General features: G+C 66.8%; 1 protein-coding gene across 4 annotated transcripts in view; it reads left to right on the top strand.

The window, feature by feature from the left end:
* Positions 1-4,176, top strand: part of ARAP1 (ArfGAP with RhoGAP domain, ankyrin repeat and PH domain 1) — a 52,534-nt gene extending 48,358 nt beyond the window's left edge. For 2 of the 4 annotated variants that reach the window (XM_064441609.1, XM_064441608.1), the window contains exons 30-34: positions 1,338-1,388; positions 1,713-1,776; positions 1,944-2,099; positions 3,314-3,352; positions 3,502-4,176. In XM_064441609.1, coding sequence (XP_064297679.1) covers positions 1,338-1,388; positions 1,713-1,776; positions 1,944-2,099; positions 3,314-3,331 — 289 coding nt within the window. In that variant the 3' untranslated portion in view covers positions 3,332-3,352; positions 3,502-4,176. Of the gene's footprint in view, positions 1-1,337; positions 1,389-1,712; positions 1,777-1,943; positions 2,100-3,313; positions 3,353-3,501 lie in introns of those variants that run through there. The other 2 variants (XM_064441610.1, XR_010371257.1) reach the window with 2 other exon arrangements.
* The last annotated feature ends 16,255 nt before the right edge of the window (positions 4,177-20,431 follow it).

Genomic DNA, 20,431 nt, shown 5'->3' with positions numbered 1-20,431 from the left:
TGTTTGCAGGGATGTGGGGTTTGCAGGGATGTGGGGTTTGCAGGGACATGGGGTTTGCAGGGACATGGGGTTTGCAGGGATGTGGGGTTTGCAGGGATGTGGGGTTTGCAGGGAAGGGGGGTTTGCAGGGACATGGGGTTTGCAGGGACAGGGGGTTTGCAGGGATGTGGGGTTTGCAGGGAAGGGGGGTTTGCAGGGACATGGCGTTTGCAGGGATGTGGGGTTTGCAGGGATGTGGGGTTTGCAGGGAAGGGGGGTTTGCAGGGACATGGGGTTTGCAGGGACAGGGGGTTTGCAGGGATGTGGGGTTTGCAGGGAAGGGGGGTTTGCAGGGATGTGGGGTTTGCAGGGAAGGGGGGTTTGCAGGGAAGGGGGGTTTGCAGGGATGTGGGGTTTGCAGGGAAGGGGGGTTTGCAGGGATGTGGGGTTTGCAGGGAAGGGGGGTTTGCAGGGATGTGGGGTTTGCAGGGAAGGGGGGTTTGCAGGGAAGGGGGGTTTGCAGGGACATGGGGTTTGCAGGGATGTGGGGTTTGCAGGGATGTGGGGTTTGCAGGGAAAGGGGTGTTTGCAGGGAAGGGGGGTTTGCAGGGACATGGGGTTTGCAGGGATGTGGGGTTTGCAGGGATGTGGGGTTTGCAGGGATGTGGGGTTTGCAGGGACATGGGGTTTGCAGGGACGTGGGGTTTGCAGGGACGTGGGGTTTGCAGGGAAGGGGGGTTTGCAGGGACGTGGGGTTTGCAGGGATGTGGGGTTTGCAGGGACATGGGGTTTGCAGGGACATGGGGTTTGCAGGGACGTGGGGTTTGCAGGGACGTGGGGTTTGCAGGGAAGGGGGGTTTGCAGGGATGTGGGGTTTGCAGGGACATGGGGTTTGCAGGGATGTGGGGTTTGCAGGGATGTGGGGTTTGCAGGGAAGGGGGGTTTGCAGGGACGTGGGGTTTGCAGGGATGTGGGGTTTGCAGGGACATGGGGTTTGCAGGGACATGGGGTTTGCAGGGACGTGGGGTTTGCAGGGACGTGGGGTTTGCAGGGAAGGGGGGTTTGCAGGGATGGGGTGTTTGCAGGGACATGGGGCTTGCAGGGACAGGGGTGTCTGCAGGGATGGGGTGTTTGCAGAGACATGGGGTTTGCAGGGATGGGGGCTTTGCAGGGAAGGGGTGTTAGCAGATACGGGGGGTTTGCAGGGACAGGGTGTTTGCAGGGACAGGGGGTTTGCAGGGACGGGGGTTTGCAGGGGTGGGGGCGTTCGCAGGGGTACTTTCCCACCGGGAGTGCTGGAGCCGAGGGCCGGGCAGCCCGGGACATTGGTCTTCACGCTTTCACTTCTCCCCTTCCAGCTGGGGCTTCACAGTCTTCTATGAAAACGAGAAGCACGAGAAGCAGCAATGGTAAGGGCAGGGGTGGACACAGGGAGGCGAAACTCATCCCCCAGGACAGACAGACACGCTGCCGCGGGGGCTGCTCTCCAGAGCCAGGGGGACGTAGGTGGGGGTTTCTGTGGGCAGAGCCTGGCTGGGTGCCCACAGACCCACTCGGGGGCTGTCACCCGAGTCCCCTTCGGTCCCCAGGGGGTCTGCGAGACCCCGTGCAAAGCAGGGCCTGGGGCCGCGTCTCCGTCCCCAGCGCGGTGCCTGGAGCAGCCGGGTGACCCCGAGGCGGGCAGAGGCGCGTCCCCGCCGTCCCCGCCGGCCGCTGACGCTGTGCCCCCGCAGGTACCTGTGCTGCGACACCCAGGCCGATCTGCGGGAGTGGTTCGCCACCTTCCTCCACGTGCAGGTGGGGAGCGGGCACGGGGGCGGCCCCGGAGGGATGCTCGCCGAGCAGAAGCCCTTTGGGGGACCCAAGCATCCCTAAAAATCAGCACCCCGGGGCGGAGGCGAGGTCCCTGGGTGGCTGCAGACCGAAAAGCCGGTCTTGAGCCTTCCTCCACCCTCCGTCCCCAGAACGGGGGGGCCCTGTGGCCCTCGGAGACCTCCAAGGTGCGGGCGTCGCGGTCGCAGCAGGACTCCAGGTTGGGTAACATCTCCCTCATCCCGCTGCGGGGCAATGAGAGTGAGATGAGGAACAGTGTGGCTGCTTTTGCTACTGACCCGCTAACCGTGAGTGAGACGAGGGGGGCGCCGGGGGGGGAACCCCTCTGCGCGGGGCGCGCATCTCCCCTGCATCACACGTGGGGGCGGGGGGTCCTTCTCCCCCAGACCGGGGGGAGATGTCCCTGCTCCCATTCCTTTTGTACCAGCATCAGCCTCCGGTCACCCCGGAGAGAGCTTGGGGGGGGCGGGGGGGCGGATCCTTTGGGTGCCCCATCGGCATTGGGGGTGGCGGGTGGTCTCCTGGGTGCTGGGGTGCCCCGAACCGTGTGATGCAAGAAGAAGGGATGCTGCCAGGCTCCTGATTTTTTCCTATAACAGAGGTGATTTCTGGCCACAAAATCAGCCTCCCCTCCTGTTGGCCTGCTGTCTGTCTGTCCGTGCAACAGCCGTCCTGCCGGGGGGGTGTCGCACGCCGGGTGCCCCCCGCCCCGTGCCGTGCCGGTGTTGGCTGTGGGTGTGGGAGCCTTGCTGAGCCGTGGGGCCCGCTGGTGCCGCTGGCCGGTGGTGGGGCAGAGCTGCTCCGGCTCCACCGCGACGAGCCGATCCCTCGGGCCCTCGTTGCTGTTATAAACCTGAGGACGTGGCTGTGCCGGGGTTGTGGGGGGGGTCCCCGCTGCCGGCACCGACTGTGCATCGCCCGAGGGGCATCCGAGGGTGCCCCAAGGTGCCCCAGGCAGCAGCATCACTGCCCCAGTGCCCCCCCAACCTCGTGCCTGTCCCCTGGGACTGGGTCTGCAGGGGAGCCTTGCCCCAGGACCCCCACCCAGGCTCAGGTTTATAACGGGGGGGGATGGCAGGGAAGCTCCTCTGGGGCTTCGCCGTGGGCTGCGCTTCCCCGTGTGCGTGTGCCAGCGTGCGAGGCACGGCCATCCCTGCCCTGCTCCGCGCCCGACCCCCCACCCCTGGCAGGGGGGCTCTGCACCCCAAGGGCCCGCGGTGAGGGAGCAGCACCCTGGGGCTCCCAGGGGATGGCGCTGTGGGGGCCCCCCACTGGTGCCATGCTGGGTGGTCCTGGGTGGGATGGAGCAGCTGCGATCGCAGCGTCCCCTCGTACCGGCTGCTCAGGGGACGTGCCGGGGCGATGGTGGTTCCCCTTGCCCTGGGTTTTCTCCCCCAACCCTTGGTGCATCCCCCCCTGGGCGGGGGGCTGCGCTGCTGGTGACCCCCAGAGGCGGAGGAGGCTGGGGACTAACGGGGACCCGTCTGCTCTCTGTCCCCAGCTCCTGCGAAACGTCTGAGCTGGAGGCCTGACACGCCGGGTGAGCATCCCGCACCCCCTGCCCCTGCCCCCCCCCCCAGCTCAGGGGCACACGGTGGTGGCCCGCCACGCGCGTCCCCCCGCAAGGTGGGGAGGGGGATGAAGGCGGCAGCCCCTTCGCCGACCCTTTGCCCTCCGCTCGCGCCGCAGGTTCGTCCGCGAGCAGCGCAGCCCTCGGGGAGCCGCGCCAGCCCTGCACCCCGACACCGGCCGGGGGGGGTCCCGCTGGCTCCGGAGCCTCCGCCGGGCCCTCTCGCCTCCCTCCGTGATGACCCACGGGCAGCCAGGAGGGGAAATGGCAGCGAGGCCACCCACCCACCCACCGGCAGAGCGGGTCTGGGGAGCCACGGCCAGGCAGCCCGCGGGGACCAGGCAGCACCGGCCCACCCGACCCCGCATCCCGGCTGCTTTCGGCTGCCGCTTCTGCTCCGAGCTCCGGGCGGAGAGACAGAGCCCGGCCAGGCGCCCCGGCACGGCCGTGGGATGGCGGCTGCGGCCGGGGACTTTGGCTTTTCCTCCTCCTCTTTCTATTTTTAAGTATCTTCCTTTAAAATGATAAGGCGGGAGCGGCCTTTCCCGTGGGATGCGCGCCTGGCTCCGGGCACCGGCACCACAGCGCTCCCATGGGTCCCCTCCGCGCTGGGCAGGGTGGCAAGGGCCTCTGCATCCCCCCCAAATTAGGGAGGGGGTGCATCCAGCCTCTGCCCCCCACCCCCAGCTCCAGCCTCTGCTGGAAGCGGAGGGGCACAGGGTGGGGGGGCGGCAGGAGCTGCCCCCTCTTCCCGCCGCCGCCTCTCGATGATATTAAAGGTCTTGGGGAAATGGCGTGGCGGTGTCCGGGTCTCTGCCGGCCGCGCGGCGCGGGTGGCCGGGGTGGGGGATGGCGGGAGCTGGCGAGCCCGTGGGTGCAGCGGGACAGCCCTGGGTGCGCCCGTTGGGTGCTCGCGACGTGATGGGTGATGCTGGGAGGAAACAGCGAGCAGCACAGGGGGTGCTGGGGGGGTGGTGGGAGGGCCAGGTGGTGGGTTGGGATCCATGCCAGACTGCCACTGTGGGTCACTGGGGCTGGGGGGAGGTCAGGGAGATGGGCACTGCCCTGGGGGCTGTGGGGGGCACCCACCAGGGGCTCTGTGGGGCCGGGGCAGGGTGCTGGGCCAGCCCAGGGGAGCGCCTGCGTGCCAGGTCCCGCTTGGTGATGCATCGCACAGCCCCGTGCTTCCTGCAGGGCTGTGCCCGCTGCCAAACCCACAGCTAAGCCCACCCTAAAACCATGGCCAAACCCATGCTAAACTCAGCCTAAATCCACCCTAAACCCATGGCTAAACCACACTAAATTCACAGCCAAGCCCACTGTAAACCCGCGGCCAAACCCACCCTAAACCCATGGCCAAGCCCATGGCCAAGCCCACGGCAAGCTCACCCTAAACCCATGGCCAACCCCACGCTAAACCCACGGCCAAACCCACAGCAAGCTCACCCTAAACCCATGGCCAACCCCACACCAAACCCACAGCAAGCTCACCCTAAACCCATGGCCAAGCCCACGCTAAACCCACAGCCAAACCCACAGCAAGCTCACCCTAAACCCATGGTCAAGCCCACACTAAACCCACAGCCAAGCCCACGGCAAGCTCACCCTAAACCCACCGCCAAGCCCACACTAAACCCACGGCCAAGCCCACGGCAAGCTCACCCTAAACCCATGGCCAACCCCACGCTAAACCCACAGCCAAACCCACAGCAAGCTCACCCTAAACCCATGGCCAAGCCCATGCTAAAACCATGGCCAAACCCACCCTAAACCCATGGCCAAGCCCACACTAAACTCACGGCCAAACCCACGGCAAGCTCACCCTAAAACCATGGCCAAGCCCACACTAAACCCACGGCCAAACCCACAGCAAGCTCACCCTAAACCCATGGCCAAGCCCACACTAAACCCACAGCCAAGCCCACGGCAAGCTCACCCTAAACCCACCGCCAAGCCCACACTAAACCCACGGCCAAGCCCACGGCAAGCTCACCCTAAACCCATGGCCAAGCCCACCCTACACCCACGGCAAGCTCACCCTAAACCCACGGCCAAGCCCACACTAAACCCACGGCCAAGCCCACGGCAAGCTCACCCTAAACCCATGGCCAAGCCCACCCTACACCCACGGCCTAGCCCACGGCAAGCCCACCCTAAACCCATGGCCAAGCCCATGCTAAAACCATGGCCAAACCCACCCTAAACCCATGGCCAAGCCCACACTAAACCCACGGCCAAACCCACGGCAAGCTCACCCTAAACCCATGGCCAAGCCCATGCTAAACCCATGGCCAGGCCCACAGCAAGCTCACCCTATACCCATGGCCAAGCCCACACTAAACCCACGGCCGCTCCATGCTGCTCCGCAACAGCCGCTGCCACGGGGAGCACGCGTGTGCATGCATGGAGGTGCGGGTGCCAGGCACGTGCACGCACACGAGCACGCCTGCGGGCGCCTTTCAGGCCGCGGTGCCCTGCAGCGCGAGGCACGGCGGGCATTTTAAGCCGGAGGGGCGGGAGGAGCTGCCCGCTGTCTCCCCTCGGCGCGGGCAGAGCGGGCTGCTCCTCGCAGCTCGGCAGCCTGGGGATTGCGCCCCGAGACACCTCGGCCCCACAGCACGCGCTGCCACGCGTGGCCGCCGCCGTCCAGCGTCCGCGGCCTTAGCCCTCGCCTTGAGAAACCGTTCGAGTTCCGCCTCCCAGCCCGCCTTGCTGCGAACCTCCTTGGGGCTCGGCCTGGGTGGCAGGAGGTGGCCGTGCCTCTGCATCCCGCGTCCCCAGGGGTGCAGGGAGGGATGCAGGGATGGATGCAGGGATGCAGGGAGAGATGCAGGGATGGATGCAGAGATGCAGGGAGGGATGCAGGGATGCAGGGAGAGATGCAGGGATGCAGGGATGGATGCAGGGAGGGATGCAGGGATACAGGGATGGATGCAGGGAGGGATGCAGGGATACAGGGATGGATGCAAGGATACAGGGATGGATGCAGGGATGAAGGGACGGGTGCAGAGATGCAGGGATGGATGCAGGGAGGGATGCAGGGATACAGGGATGGATGCAGGGAGGGATGCAGGGATACAGGGATGGATGCAAGGATACAGGGATGGATGCAGGGATGAAGGGAGAGATGCAGAGATGCAGGGATGGATGCAGGGAGGGATGCAGAGATGCAGGGATGGATGCAGGGATGCAGGGAGGGATGCAGAGATGCAGGGATGGATGCAGGGATGCAGGGATGGATGCAGGGATGAAGGGATGGATGCAGAGATGCAGGGATGGATGCAGGGATGCAGGGATGGATGCAGGGATGAAGGGATGGATGCAGGGATGAAGGGAGAGATGCAGAGATGCAGGGATGGATGCAGGGAGGGATGCAGGGATACAGGGATGGATGCAGGGATGAAGGGATGGATGCAGAGATGCAGGGATGGATGCAGGGATGAAGGGAGAGATGCAGAGATGCAGGGATGGATGCAGGGAGGGATGCAGGGATGCAGAGAGGCAGTAATGGATGCAGGGATGCAAGGAGGGATGCAGGGATGCAGAGATGCAGGGAGGGATGCAGGGAGGGATGCAGGGATGCAGAGATGCAGGGATGCAGAGATGCAGGGAGGGATGCAGGGAGGGATGCAGGGATGCAGGGATGCAGAGATGCAGGGAGGGATCCAGGGATGCAGAGATGCAGTAATGGATGCAGGGATGCAAGGAGGGATCCAGGGATGCAAGGAGGGATGCAGGGATGCAGAGATGCAGGGATGCAGAGATGCAGGGATGGATGCAGAGATGGATGGAGGGGCTGGGTGGGCAGCAGGAGGCAGCCGGGTGCAGCTGCAGGGCCGGGAGCATCGCTCCCCAGCTGAGCTGCCTGCGGTGGCCCTGGGGGGAGGGGGTCCCACCGCCCCCTCCTCGCACTGGGGGGGGCCGGGTGGTGAGTCAGGCGTGGGAGAGGGCTGTCAATCACCCGCAGGCTGTGGGTTGGCGGCGGCGGCGCTGCAGGGGGTGGCAGAGCTGCCGAGATGGAGGCGAAGGGGAGGCTTTGCTTTCATGTGGCTCGGGTACCTCATTGCAGAGCCTGGCTGAGGACCTGGGTGTTGGGGAGAGGGGAAGGGCCCCCGCCGCCCCCCGCTCCGTGTCCCCTCTCCCTTTCTGCGGTGCCACGGGTGCGCAGGGCTCTGCAGGCAGAGAGGAGTGCAGGCAGGGCAGCCGGTGCCTGGCACCAAACCCCAGCCATGCACCAAGAAATGCCTTAGAGCTCAGCTTTGCTCCTGCCTCCATCCCCCATCCCTCCCTCTGCCCGTCCCTCCCTTCCTCTAGCCCCCCACCCATCAATCCACCCACCCATCAGCAGCCTTCCTGTCCCTCCAGCCATGCCCTTGTCCATCTGTCCTACTCCTTCCCATCCTTTCCGCACCGGGACACCCAACCGCCCTCGCCCTGCCCTGCTCCAGGAGCTCCCGCCGGCCCCCGAACCCGCTGAGCGCCCATCGATGGCTGCTTCTGCCCTCTGCGCTTGGGTTTGTCCGCAGCCAGCCCTGTCCGACCCCATCACCCGGACCTGGGTCTCACCTCTTGCTGGACACTCAAAGCCCTTTGGGCAACGGGAGCCTGCAGGTTTCTGCTGCGGCACCTTGGTGGAGGCGCAGGGAGGTGAGATGACGCCAGCCCGGGGCCTTTGCGCTTGGATTCACACCTTTGAGGGCGTGAATCCATCCCGGAGCTGGGCTGTCCCTGCAGAAAGGCCAGCTGTGTGTGCAGAGCCGTGGTGCGCTGGCTGCCCATGATGGCCGCATGGGGCCCTGATGGACGTGTGGGCTGTGTGCCGGCATGGCCGGGGTGCTTGGAGCCTGCGTGCGTGCTTGGCTTCTGCAGTGCCTGTTGGTGCACATCGCACGTGGGCTTCGGGTCTGGGATGTGCGCTCAGGGCATGCAACATGTGCTCAGCGTCTGCAACATGTGCTCAGCGTCTGCAACGCACGCTCAGCATCTGCAACACATGCTCAGTGTCCGTAACGTGCTCACTGTCTGCAGCGCATGCTCAGTGTCTGCAACATGTGCTCAGTGCATGCGACATGTCCTCAGTGTCTGCAACACGTGCTTGGTGTCTGCAATGCACGCTCAGGGTCTGCAACGCGCTCAGGGCGTGCAACATGTGCTCGATGCATGCAACGTTTTCAGTGTCTGCAACACGTGCTCAGCATCTGCAACACATGCTCAGTGTCTGCAACGTTCTCAGTGCATGCAATGTGCTCAGTGTCTGCAACGCATGCTCAGGGAGTGCAACACATGCTCAATGCATGCAACACGCACGCTGTCTGCAATGCGTTTGGTGTCTGCAACACGTGCTCGATGCATGCAACACGTGCTCACTGTCTGCAGCACGTGCTTGGTGTCCACCATGCATGCTCAGCATCTGCAATGTGTGCTCGGTGTCTGCAACGTGTGCTTGGTGTCTGCAACGTGCACGCTGTCCGCCACACATCCTCAGGGTCTGCAACACGTGCTCGATGCATGCAACACGTGCTCAGCATCTGCAACACATGCTCAGTGTCTGCAACGTTCTCAGTGCATGCAATGTGCTCAGTGTCTGCAACGCATGCTCAGGGAGTGCAACACATGCTCAATGCATGCAACACGCACGCTGTCTGCAATGCGTTTGGTGTCTGCAACACGTGCTCGATGCATGCAACACGTGCTCAGCATCTGCAGCACGTGCTTGGTGTCCACCATGCATGCTCAGCATCTGCAATGTGTGCTCGGTGTCTGCAACGTGTGCTTGGTGTCTGCAACGTGCACGCTGTCCGCCACACATCCTCAGGGTCTGCAACACGTGCTCGATGCATGCAACACGTGCTCAGCATCTGCAACACATGCTCAGTGTCTGCAACGTTCTCAGTGCATGCAATGTGCTCAGTGTCTGCAACGCATGCTCAGGGAGTGCAACACATGCTCAATGCATGCAACACGCACGCTGTCTGCAATGCGTTTGGTGTCTGCAACACGTGCTCGATGCATGCAACACATGCTCACTGTCTGCAGCACGTGCTTGGTGTCCACCATGCATGCTCAGCATCTGCAATGTGTGCTCGGTGTCTGCAACGTGTGCTTGGTGTCTGCAACGTGCACACTGTCCGCCACACATCCTCAGGGTCTGCGACACGTGCTCGATGCATGCAACACGTGCTCAGCATCTGCAACACATGCTCAGTGTCTGCAACGTTCTCAGTGCATGCAATGTGCTCAGTGTCTGCAACGCATGCTCAGGGAGTGCAACACATGCTCAATGCATGCAACACGCACGCTGTCTGCAATGCGTTTGGTGTCTGCAACACGTGCTCGATGCATGCAACACGTGCTCACTGTCTGCAGCACGTGCTTGGTGTCCACCATGCATGCTCAGCATCTGCAATGTGTGCTCGGTGTCTGCAACGTGTGCTTGGTGTCTGCAACGTGCACGCTGTCCGCCACACATCCTCAGGGTCTGCGACACGTGCTCGATGCATGCAACACGTGCTCAGCATCTGCAACACATGCTCAGTGTCTGCAACGTTCTCAGTGCATGCAATGTGCTCAGTGTCTGCAACGCATGCTCAGGGAGTGCAACACATGCTCAATGCATGCAACACGCACGCTGTCTGCAATGCGTTTGGTGTCTGCAACACGTGCTCGATGCATGCAACACGTGCTCACTGTCTGCAGCACGTGCTTGGTGTCCACCATGCATGCTCAGCATCTGCAATGTGTGCTCGGTGTCTGCAACGTGTGCTTGGTGTCTGCAACGTGCACACTGTCCGCCACACATCCTCAGGTTCTGCGACACGTGCTCGATGCATGCAACACGTGCTCAGCATCAGCAATGCGTGCCCAGCGTCTGCATTTTTGCTCGTGCCTTCAACGCCTGCAGCGCGCTGAGCGCGCACCCGGCCTGCACACGTGCTCAGCCGCAGCACACGCGGTTTGCACACGCGCTTGCCGTCTGCTCGTGCACGGGGCGTTTGCACGTGCATTCGGTGTCTGGCCGGTCGCGCGGCTCAGGCTGGGGCTGACGCCGACATCGAGACCTCTGCTTTCCGTCGTGCCCCAGACCCCACAGACGTGAGATTTGGGGTCCCCGTCATCTCCGCCCTGGTCCCTTGGGGGAAGGAGGGACAGGGAGCTGCTGCCGGGCCACGCGAGGGGAGCGGGGGGCAAGCAGGAGCCGCGGTGACGCCGCAGCGATGCTGGAGACCCCCCCTAAAGTCCCCAAGCCCAGGGAGGGCGCGAAGGGGCCCGGGCGCTTTGCAGCAGCAGCCCCACAGGCGCACCGAGCTGGGGGGTGCTCAGCCTTGGCCCTGCGAGGGGAGGAAGCCCAGCCAAGAGCCTGTCTCTCAGGAGCGGGATGGATGGAGCCTACCTACACCTCCCCTCTATATATAGAGCTGCGGGGGCGAGCGCCATGTGACACCTTGCACAGAGAAGTGATTAATTGCGGAGTCATTTACAAACAACTTAATAAATTCCCGACACCGGCGGTGTTTTAGCACCGAAGGGTGATTTCTAGCCCCTCCGCAGGCCGCGGGAGCCCGGGGCACGCGGCAGAGCCGGCAGCGGCCGTGCCCGTGGTCTGGCAGGAGCATCGGTGGCCGTGTGTGCCGAGCACACGCAGAGCACGCGCCAGGAGCTCGCCTGCCGCCGAGGGCGATGCTCGGGGAGCTCGACGCCAGCCCCCGGCTTCCCTCCAGCCTCGGCCGGCAGGGGGTGAGTCCCCGGGGGCTCAGCCCTTTGCACAGGGGGAAACTGAGGCGGGGGGCTCAGCCCCGTGCTGTGCAGGGTGAATAAAACACATTGCCATGGTCTAGTGTAACCGAGAGTTTGCTTTCCTGAGCAACACCCCGCCGGCTCCCCAGGGCTGGGCCGTGGCACCGGCTCCCCGAAACAGCCCTGGCCGGCTCCCACGGGCTCTGGGGTGGCGATGTGAGGGTTGCGGGCACACACTGCCTGCCCTGGGTGCTGCCTGCCCTGGGGGCTGCCTGCTCTGGGTGCTGCCTGCCCTGGGGGCTGCCTGCTCTGGGGGCTGCCTGCTCTGGGGGCTGCCTGCTCTGGGGGCTGCCTGCCCTGGGGGCTGCCTGCTCTGGGGGCTGCCTGCCCTGGGTGCTGCCTGCACTGGGGGCTGCCTGCCCTGGGTGCTGCCTGCACTGGGGGCTGCCTGCCCTGGGTGCTGCCTGCACTGGGGGCTGCCTGCCCTGGGGGCTGCCTGCACTGGGGGCTGCCTGCACTGGGGGCTGCCTGCCCCGGGGGCTGCCTGCACTGGGGGCTGCCTGCCCTGGGGGCTGCCTGCTCTGGGGGCTGCCTGCACTGGGGGCTGCCTGCTCTGGGGGCTGCCTGCACTGGGGGCTGCCTGCTCTGGGGGCTGCCTGCCCTGGGGGCTGCCTGCTCTGGGGGCTGCCTGCCCTGGGGGCTGCCTGCTCTGGGGGCTGCCTGCCCTGGGGGCTGCCTGCTCTGGGGGCTGCCTGCACTGGGGGCTGCCTGCTCTGGGGGCTGCCTGCACTGGGGGCTGCCTGCTCTGGGGGCTGCCTGCACTGGGGGCTGCCTGCCCTGGGGGCTGCCTGCTCTGGGGGCTGCCTGCACTGGGTGCTGCCTGCACTGGGGGCTGCCTGCACTGGGGGCTGCCTGCTCTGGGTGCTGCCTGCACTGGGGGCTGCCTGCTCTGGGGGCTGCCTGCTCTGGGGGCTGCCTGCACTGGGGGCTGCCTGCCCTGGGTGCTGCCTGCTCTGGGGGCTGCCTGCACTGGGTGCTGCCTGCTCTGGGTGCTGCCTGCTCTGGGGGCTGCCTGCCCTGGGTGCTGCCTGCTCTGGGGGCTGCCTGCCCTGGGGGCTGCCTGCTCTGGGGGCTGCCTGCACTGGGGGCTGCCTGCACTGGGGGCTGCCTGCTCTGGGGGCTGCCTGCTCTGGGGGCTGCCTGCACTGGGGGCTGCCTGCCCTGGGGGCTGCCTGCTCTGGGGGCTGCCTGCCCTGGGTGCTGCCTGCACTGGGGGCTGCCTGCACTGGGGGCTGCCTGCCCTGGGGGCTGCCTGCCCTGGGGGCTGCCTGCTCTGGGGGCTGCCTGCCCTGGGGGCTGCCTGCTCTGGGGGCTGCCTGCTCTGGGGGCTGCCTGCACTGGGGGCTGCCTGCCCCGGGGGCTGCCTGCCCTGGGGGCTGCCTGCTCTGGGGGCTGCCTGCACTGGGGGCTGCCTGCCCTGGGGGCTGCCTGCCCTGGGGGCTGCCTGCTCTGGGGGCTGCCTGCCCTGGGGGCTGCCTGCCCTGGGGGCTGCCTGCCCCGGGGGCTGCCTGCCCTGGGGGCTGCCTGCTCTGGGGGCTGCCTGCACTGGGGGCTGCCTGCCCTGGGTGCTGCCTGCCCCGGGGGCTGCCTGCCCCGGGGGCTGCCTGCTCTGGGGGCTGCCTGCACTGGGGGCTGCCTGCTCTGGGGGCTGCCTGCTCTGGGGGCTGCCTGCACTGGGGGCTGCCTGCTCTGGGGGCTGCCTGCCCTGGGTGCTGCCTGCTCTGGGGGCTGCCTGCTCTGGGGGCTGCCTGCTCTGGGGGCTGCCTGCACTGGGGGCTGCCTGCTCTGGGGGCTGCCTGCCCTGGGGGCTGCCTGCTCTGGGGGCTGCCTGCTCTGGGGGCTGCCTGCACTGGGGGCTGCCTGCTCTGGGGGCTGCCTGCACTGGGGGCTGCCTGCCCTGGGGGCTGCCTGCACTGGGGGCTGCCTGCTCTGGGGGCTGCCTTCCCTGGGGGCTGCCTGCTCTGGGGGCTGCCTGCTCTGGGGGCTGCCTGCTCTGGGGGCTGCCTGCCCTGGGGGCTGCCTGCACTGGGGGCTGCCTGCTCTGAGAGCTGCCAGCACTGGGGGCTGCCTGCCCTGGGGGCTGCCTGCACTGGGGGCTGCCTGCTCTGGGGGCTGCCTGCACTGGGGGCTGCCTGCCCTGGGGGCTGCCTGCTCTGGGGGCTGCCTGCACTGGGGGCTGCCTGCTCTGGGGGCTGCCTGCACTGGGGGCTGCCTGCACTGGGGGCTGCCTGCTCTGGGGGCTGCCTGCCCTGGGGGCTGCCTGCTCTGGGGGCTGCCTGCCCTGGGGGCTGCCTGCTCTGGGGGCTGCCTGCCCTGGGGGCTGCCTGCTCTGGGGGCTGCCTGCCCTGGGGGCTGCCTGCCCTGGGGGCTGCCTGCTCTGGGGGCTGCCTGCCCTGGGGGCTGCCTGCACTGGGGGCTGCCTGCCCTGGGGGCTGCCTGCTCTGGGGGCTGCCTGCCCTGGGGGCTGCCTGCTCTGGGGGCTGCCTGCTCTGGGGGCTGCCTGCCCTGGGGGCTGCCAGCACTGGGTGCTGCCTGCCCTGGGGGCTGCCTGCTCTGGGGGCTGCCTGCTCTGGGGGCTGCCTGCCCTGGGGGCTGCCTGCACTGGGGGCTGCCTGCTCTAGGGGCTGCCTGCCCTGGGGGCTGCCTGCTCTGGGGGCTGCCTGCCCTGGGGGCTGCCTGCTCTGGGGGCTGCCTGCTCTGGGGGCTGCCTGCCCTGGGGGCTGCCTGCACTGGGGGCTGCCTGCCCCGGGGGCTGCCTGCACTGGGGGCTGCCTGCTCTGGGGGCTGCCTGCCCTGGGGGCTGCCTGCTCTGGGGGCTGCCTGCCCGGGGGCTGCCTGCACTGGGGGCTGCCTGCTCTGGGGGCTGCCTGCCCTGGGGGCTGCCTGCTCTGGGGGCTGCCTGCTCTGGGGGCTGCCTGCCCTGGGGGCTGCCTTCCCTGGGGGCTGCCTGCTCTGGGGGCTGCCTGCACTGGGGGCTGCCTGCTCTGGGGGCTGCCTGCTCTGGGGGCTGCCTGCACTGGGGGCTGCCTGCCCCGGGTGCTGCCTGCTCTGGGTGCTGCCTGCCCCGGGGGCTGCGTGCTCTGGGGGCTGCCTGCCCTGGGGGCTGCCTGCCCCGGGGGCTGCCTGCTCTGGGGGCTGCCTGCCCTGGGGGCTGCCTGCCCTGGGGGCTGCCTGCTCTGGGGGCTGCCTTCCCTGGGGGCTGCCTGCACTGGGGGCTGCGTGCTCTGGGGGCTGCCTGCCCTGGGGGCTGCCTGCCCCGGGGGCTGCCTGCTCTGGGGGCTGCCTGCCCTGGGGGCTGCCTGCCCTGGGGGCTGCCTGCTCTGGGGGCTGCCTTCCCTGGGGGCTGCCTGCACTGGGGGCTGCCAGCACTGGGGGCTGCCTTCCCTGGGGGCTGCCTGCTCTGGGGGCTGCCTGCTCTGGGGGCTGCCTGCTCTGGGGGCTGCCTGCACTGGGGGCTGCCTGCCCTGGGGGCTGCCTGCACTGGGGGCTGCCTGCTCTGGGGGCTGCCTGCCCTGGGGGCTGCCTGCCCTGGGGGCTGCGTGCTCTGGGGGCTGCCTGCCCTGGGTGCTGCCTGCTCTGGGGGCTGCCTGCTCTGGGGGCTGCCTGCACTGGGGGCTGCCTGCCCTGGGGGCTGCCTGCACTGGGGGCTGCCTGCTCTGGGGGCTGCCTTCCCTGGGGGCTGCCTGCTCTGGGGGCTGCCTGCTCTGGGGGCTGCCTTCCCTGGGGGCTGCCTGCACTGGGGGCTGCCAGCACTGGGGGCTGCCTTCCCTGGGGGCTGCCTGCACTGGGGGCTGCCTGCTCTGGGAGCTTCCTGCTCTGGGGGCTGCCTTCCCTGGGGGCTGCCTGCACTGGGGGCTGCCTTCCCTGGGGGCTGCCTGCCCTGGGGGCTGCCTGCCCTGGGTGCTGCCTTCCCTGGGGGCTGCCTGCCCTGGGGGCTGCCTGCACTGGGGGCTGCCTGCACTGGGGGCTGCCTGCACTGGGGGCTGCCTTCCCTGGGGGCTGCCTGCACTGGGGGCTGCCTTCCCTGGGTGCTGCCTGCTCTGGGAGCTTCCTGCTCTGGGGGCTGCCTTCCCTGGGGGCTGCCTGCCCTGGGTGCTGCCAGCACTGGGGGCTGCCTGCTCTGGGGGCTGCCTGCTCTGGGGGCTGCCTGCCCTGGGGGCTGCCAGCACTGGGGGCTGCCTGCTCTGGCGGCTGCCTGCCCTGGGGGCTGCCAGCACTGGGGGCTGCCTGCTCTGGGGGCTGCCTGCCCTGGGGGCTGCCTGCTCTGGGTGCTGCCTGCTCTGGGGGCTGCCTGCCCTGGGGGCTGCCTGCTCTGGGGACTGCCTGCCCCGGGGGCTGCCTGCTCTGGGTGCTGCCTGCCCTGGGGGCTGCCTGCCCCGGGGGCTGCCTGCCCAGTCCCTTGTAGGAAAGTACCGTGATGCCCCTGTCAAGAAGCAGCTCGATGCCCCCAGCGATCCCTCGGTGCTGCCAGAAACGGGCGATGCTTCGTGCACCCCGACAGGTACTGCTGCCTCTCGTTGAGGGGGAGCACCCCATATTCACCCTTCCTCATTTTGGCTACCCTCAGGGTGGGCTGCGTAATGCCGGCAGCCTGGCGCAATGCCACAGCCATCCTACGGCACCCGTACGTGCTCCCCCGTGGGTTCCCCCCACGCCGGGCCAGCTCTGCCCCCCTCGTGCATCCCGCACCCACGGCAGCTCAGCCCCCAGCCCCGCAGCCAGCCAAGCGGCTGCTTTTCCCCCACCACAGTAATGAACTCAGCAGATTATCAGCTCCCGGATTTAATAGAGGTGCAGCCACACTCCAGCAGACTTTAAAACAGTCATTATTTCATCAGCAGCCCCATTAAACTGTCACTGGCTTTTATCAGGCGCTCTCACATTTATCTCCCCCTTCTTTTCCCTCCTGCCTTTTCCCCATCGCTGGTTTTTTATCGGAGCATGGGGCTGCCTCCCTGCTCGGGATGCTACCATGGGGTGACCAGGGATGGAGGATCACCACCTCCCTCTGCTCTCGGTTTACCCGCCCATAAAATGGGCTCAAGCTGGGGAAGGATTTGGGGAAACCCTCTGAAAACACAACCGCCAGCTCCATTCCCAGACCTGGCAGAGACGTCCAGGGTCTCCCACCCACCCCGCAGCTCCACTCGCTTCCAGCCCAGCCAGAGCGGTGGGAAGGGGCTCCAGATAGTGGGGAAGGGGCTCCTCATGGTGTGGAACAGGGAGAAAAGCCACTTGAAGGGTTTTAAGAGCAAAAAGTGATGGGGCAGGGGAAGGACCCCACTGCTTGAAGCCTTTTATCCATCCCTGCGCTCCCCCCGTCTCCCTGCGCTCCCCTTCTCCCTCCCCGGCGGCCGCCCACTCGCCGCTCCTGGCTTCGTAGGAAAAATAAAGGAGATTTAAATCACTAAATCAATGCTGAGCAGGCGCAGGGGAGAAGGGGGTGCAGAGGCGGGCTGTGCCCGGGGAAATGCCCCCTGTGGGATGGGGGGATCCGCCTCTCCCCACTGCCGGGGGGCACTGGCGGCAGTGGGGGGCTCGGAGCCGGTGATGGGCGGCGGGGGCTCGGCACCAGGCGGCTCGTGGGGATGGAGAAGGAGGTGTTTGGGTGGGGGTGGCTGCCCTTGGCTCGGCACGACCGGAGCTGGGCGAGGAGTCATGGCCAAGGCCAGCCGGTGGTGGGTGGCGGAGGCAGGAGTCAGGCTGGGCTATTCCCAGTCTGAGGAACCCAGTGCCCCCAGTACTGTGGGGTGCCCAAGGGCCCGTCCCAAGGCCAGTGCTCTCTTTTGGGGTGGGGGGACAGGCGGGAAGTGCTGCTCCCCGGGGACTGTGGGGCTGCGGAGGGCACCGGTGCTGCCGCTGTTGCCCCGGCTCCTCGCCCCGCCGGCGGCTGCGGCGTGGGGCTGATTTTCACCCGCCTTCATCGCGCTCGCTGCGAGGAGCCGGGCTTGTCTTCCTCCATTAAGCCGACATCAATTTGCAATTTATTTAAAAATAACAGAGCTTTCAATCTCTCTGTTAGCATCGTCTCCCGCCCCAGCCGCCCCGCAGTGATGCTCCGGGGTTGTCAGCCCGGAGAATTCCCCGCTCCGTCCTTGTCCGGGGCTGGGATGGGTGCCAGGCGAGCAGGGTGGGACCCCCAGGGACACGTGCACCATGTGGGATGTGCAGATATATCTAATTACTGACTCAGCACGGCCCTGGGCTGCTCCTGCAGCCAAAGCTGGTTGGCAGCCTTACAGGAGCAGGGCACGGCTCTGCTTCCCCACCCACGAAGGATGAAGCCTGCGTGGCACCCGCCTGGGGCCCGAGCTGCCGCCGGGGGGTGGCTGTCACCTCCCGCGGTAAAACGCGGGTCGCCGGGACTTGAAAACCCCCGTTTTCCCCTTGATCCATCCCCTGGGAGATCGCGCCGAGTGGCAGAGCGGGAGGGCCTGGAGCTGCAGAGGCGCCCGCGCCGGGCTGCGGCTGCCCTAACACACGCTCGCGCCGGCACGGGTCTGCACATGCAATTCCACGCAGGCGTGGAGCGCGGGAGCGAGCGGGCGGGGTGCGTGCCCAGGCATCCGAACACGTGCACCCACGCGCATTTATTTATCCAGGCTCGCGTGGCTGAATAACTGCCCGGCCGAGGAGCGGCGCTGTGCACGCGCGGCCCAGCACGGCCCAGCGCCCGCGGAACACTCTCCCCCCGCTTCCAGATTTGCTGCCACCGGGATAAACCCGCTTTGTTTCATTTAACACAAAGAAGTGTCGTGAGTCCCCGCCACATGGCAGCGATCAGACCTTGAACGCAACATAAAAGGAAAAAAAAAGAGGAAAAACCTTAAAAACCATCGGGACTCGCTCACATGCATATAAAAAAATAGCTCTTTGAGGAGAATCACTTTAAATTGGCTATTTATCGGCGCAGCATCCCGCGGGGAGGTTTCCATGGCTACCTGGAGCTCTGAGAGCCCGCCGCTGTCCCCGCGGGCCCACCGGTGACAAACCTGTTGCTGTTGGCGCTCGGCAAAGCCCACGGAGCTCAGCCCCGGCGTGGGGAGCCGATCCCGGACCCGAAGGGTCGCTACCGATCTGGGGAGATGCCGCTGGGCATCCCACGGGATCAGAGGCTGGAAACGGGAGGCGTTGCAGGTCCACAGCCCTGCTCCGAGCCCTGGAAGAAGGGCCAGCGATGCAGGTTGTGTGGCTGTAACATCCCAGGGCTCTGTGAGACCCCCCTGCAGCGCCGCCTCCAGCTCGGGGCTCCTCAGCACGGGACAGACACGGGGCTGTTGGAGCGGGGCCAGAGGGGGCACAGAAATGCTCCGAGGGCTGGAGCCCCTCTGCTGCGAGGCCGGGCTGGGAGAGCTGGGGTTGTTCAGCCTGGGGAAGAGAAGGCTGCGGGGAGACCTTATTGCGGCCTCCCAGGGCTTAAAGGGGGGCTGTAGGAAGGAAGGAGATGCTCCAGGGATGCTGCGGAGATGCTCCAGGGATGCTCCAGGGATGCTGCAGGGATGCTGCAGGGCTACCGGTCCCTTCTGCAGCCCGGGTGGTCACAGGGTCTTCCCACCACCCCTGGAAACCTCAGCCCTGCTTTCCCCCACAGCGATAAGCCCTGGCGCACGGCGGGGAGTGGGGCTGTCACCCAGGGGACATGCTCTCGCTGCCCCGCGGGGGCTGAGCTGCCCCCTCCCCACTTGCAGGCTGTGGTTCGGGGCAGACGGATTGGCAAGGGGACCCTTGGAAAGCGGCTTTCGGCGCCTCGTGCCGTCCCTCGGGGATGCTCCCGGTGCCTTCGGGGGGACGATGTGTGGGAGCGAGCGCGTTCTCCAGCTCAGCGCTCGCTTGGGCTCACTTCAGGGCTGGGGACGCTGCCGGGGGGAGCAGGAGGTGGACGGGACGTTTCCCAGACCCCACTGAAGCTAAGGGCTGACCCCGGCTACGGATGTCCCAAACCCCAGGCGGTAGGTTTTATCCCTTCCACGGCCCCCAACGACCGCCCCAAAGGCAGCCCCTGTCCCGCGGGACCCCCATCGCCGCTGCCGGGACAGGGTGTCCCTGGCGCTGGCTGGGGCAGGCGACAAACCCAAGCGCACGGGTGCCACCGACCCCGCGCTCCCCCGGGGCTTGTTCAACGACAAGATGATGATTTGCAGGGCTCCGCGCAGCTCGTCGCTCAATCACCGCCCAACAAAAGCCCCCGCCGCCACCTGGCACGGGTTTTGTGCAATCCATTACTGCCTTCTGCACGCTTAATCCCGCTCTGCTCCCCTTTGTGGGAGCCAACCCGCGCGTGAAGGAGGCGGGCAGCGATGCCGCTAATTTCCACGGCCTCGCGTCTGGCTGAGCAAGGGCGGGTATTTAATTTGATTTTTAGGTTTTTTTAACCTCCTTCCTGATTTTTCCCCAGCATCCACCCATCGTGCTTTTTAGCCCTTGTTTTTTCCCGGTGCACTGATGGGGCCGTGGGGACGGAGGGGCTCACGGTCCCGTCCTGCACCCTGGGTGCACCCGGGGACGTGCCACAGGGACAGTGAGGGTGCAGGGGCACCTCCTCTCTGCACCCCAGCACTGTCAGGGTGCACGGTGCCAGGACACCCCTTCCCACAGGCACAGAGCCCCGTCCTCCTCCTCCCATGTCCCGGGGGCCGCGCCGTCCCTGCCCCACCCCCTGTCCCCAGCCTTTCCCAGCCTCATCCGCCACCCACCCTGGGGATGGGGGGCGTGCTGGGTGGAGAGGAAAAGCCCCCCATCACCCCCAAACCAGGTGAGGGGCCCCTGCCTCTGGGTGATGCGCAAGGGGGCAGCGGGGATTTGGGACGCCGGGGCTCAGCCCGCACCCCAGCGCCACGGAGGAGCGGGTGCCCCCTGCGCTCCCCGCCACGGGCAGCGATGCGAGAGCTGGGGAGGGCTCAGGGGTGACAGCGAGGAGCTCCAAAACCTCAGACAGCTTCAGGATGGGGAACTGGTGGAGGGGGACAGAGCTGGGGTCCACAGGATGGTGGAGGGTCCAGGGGATGGTGTCGGGAGCGGGGTACCCGGCAGAGCCCCGGGAGGAGGCTGGGAGCACCCTGTGAGCAACCCGATGATTCCCACGGCCAGGCCAGGTCTCCCCAGGTCTGATCCTGCAGCCCTGCTTAAACTCCTGCTTCCCACCGCCCGTGTGATGGGGGTCACCGCGCCGGCACAGCCTGGGGACGGATGGCACCGCGGGGAGTTTGCACCAGCCTTCGGCCTCGGGGACACATCGCACCACGGCAGGCGGGAAGC

This window comes from Phalacrocorax carbo, chromosome 1 (assembly GCF_963921805.1).
Source record: "Phalacrocorax carbo chromosome 1, bPhaCar2.1, whole genome shotgun sequence".
In the NCBI taxonomy this organism is placed as follows: Eukaryota; Metazoa; Chordata; class Aves; order Suliformes; family Phalacrocoracidae; genus Phalacrocorax; species Phalacrocorax carbo.
This window is presented reverse-complemented; position numbering and strand designations above follow the sequence as displayed.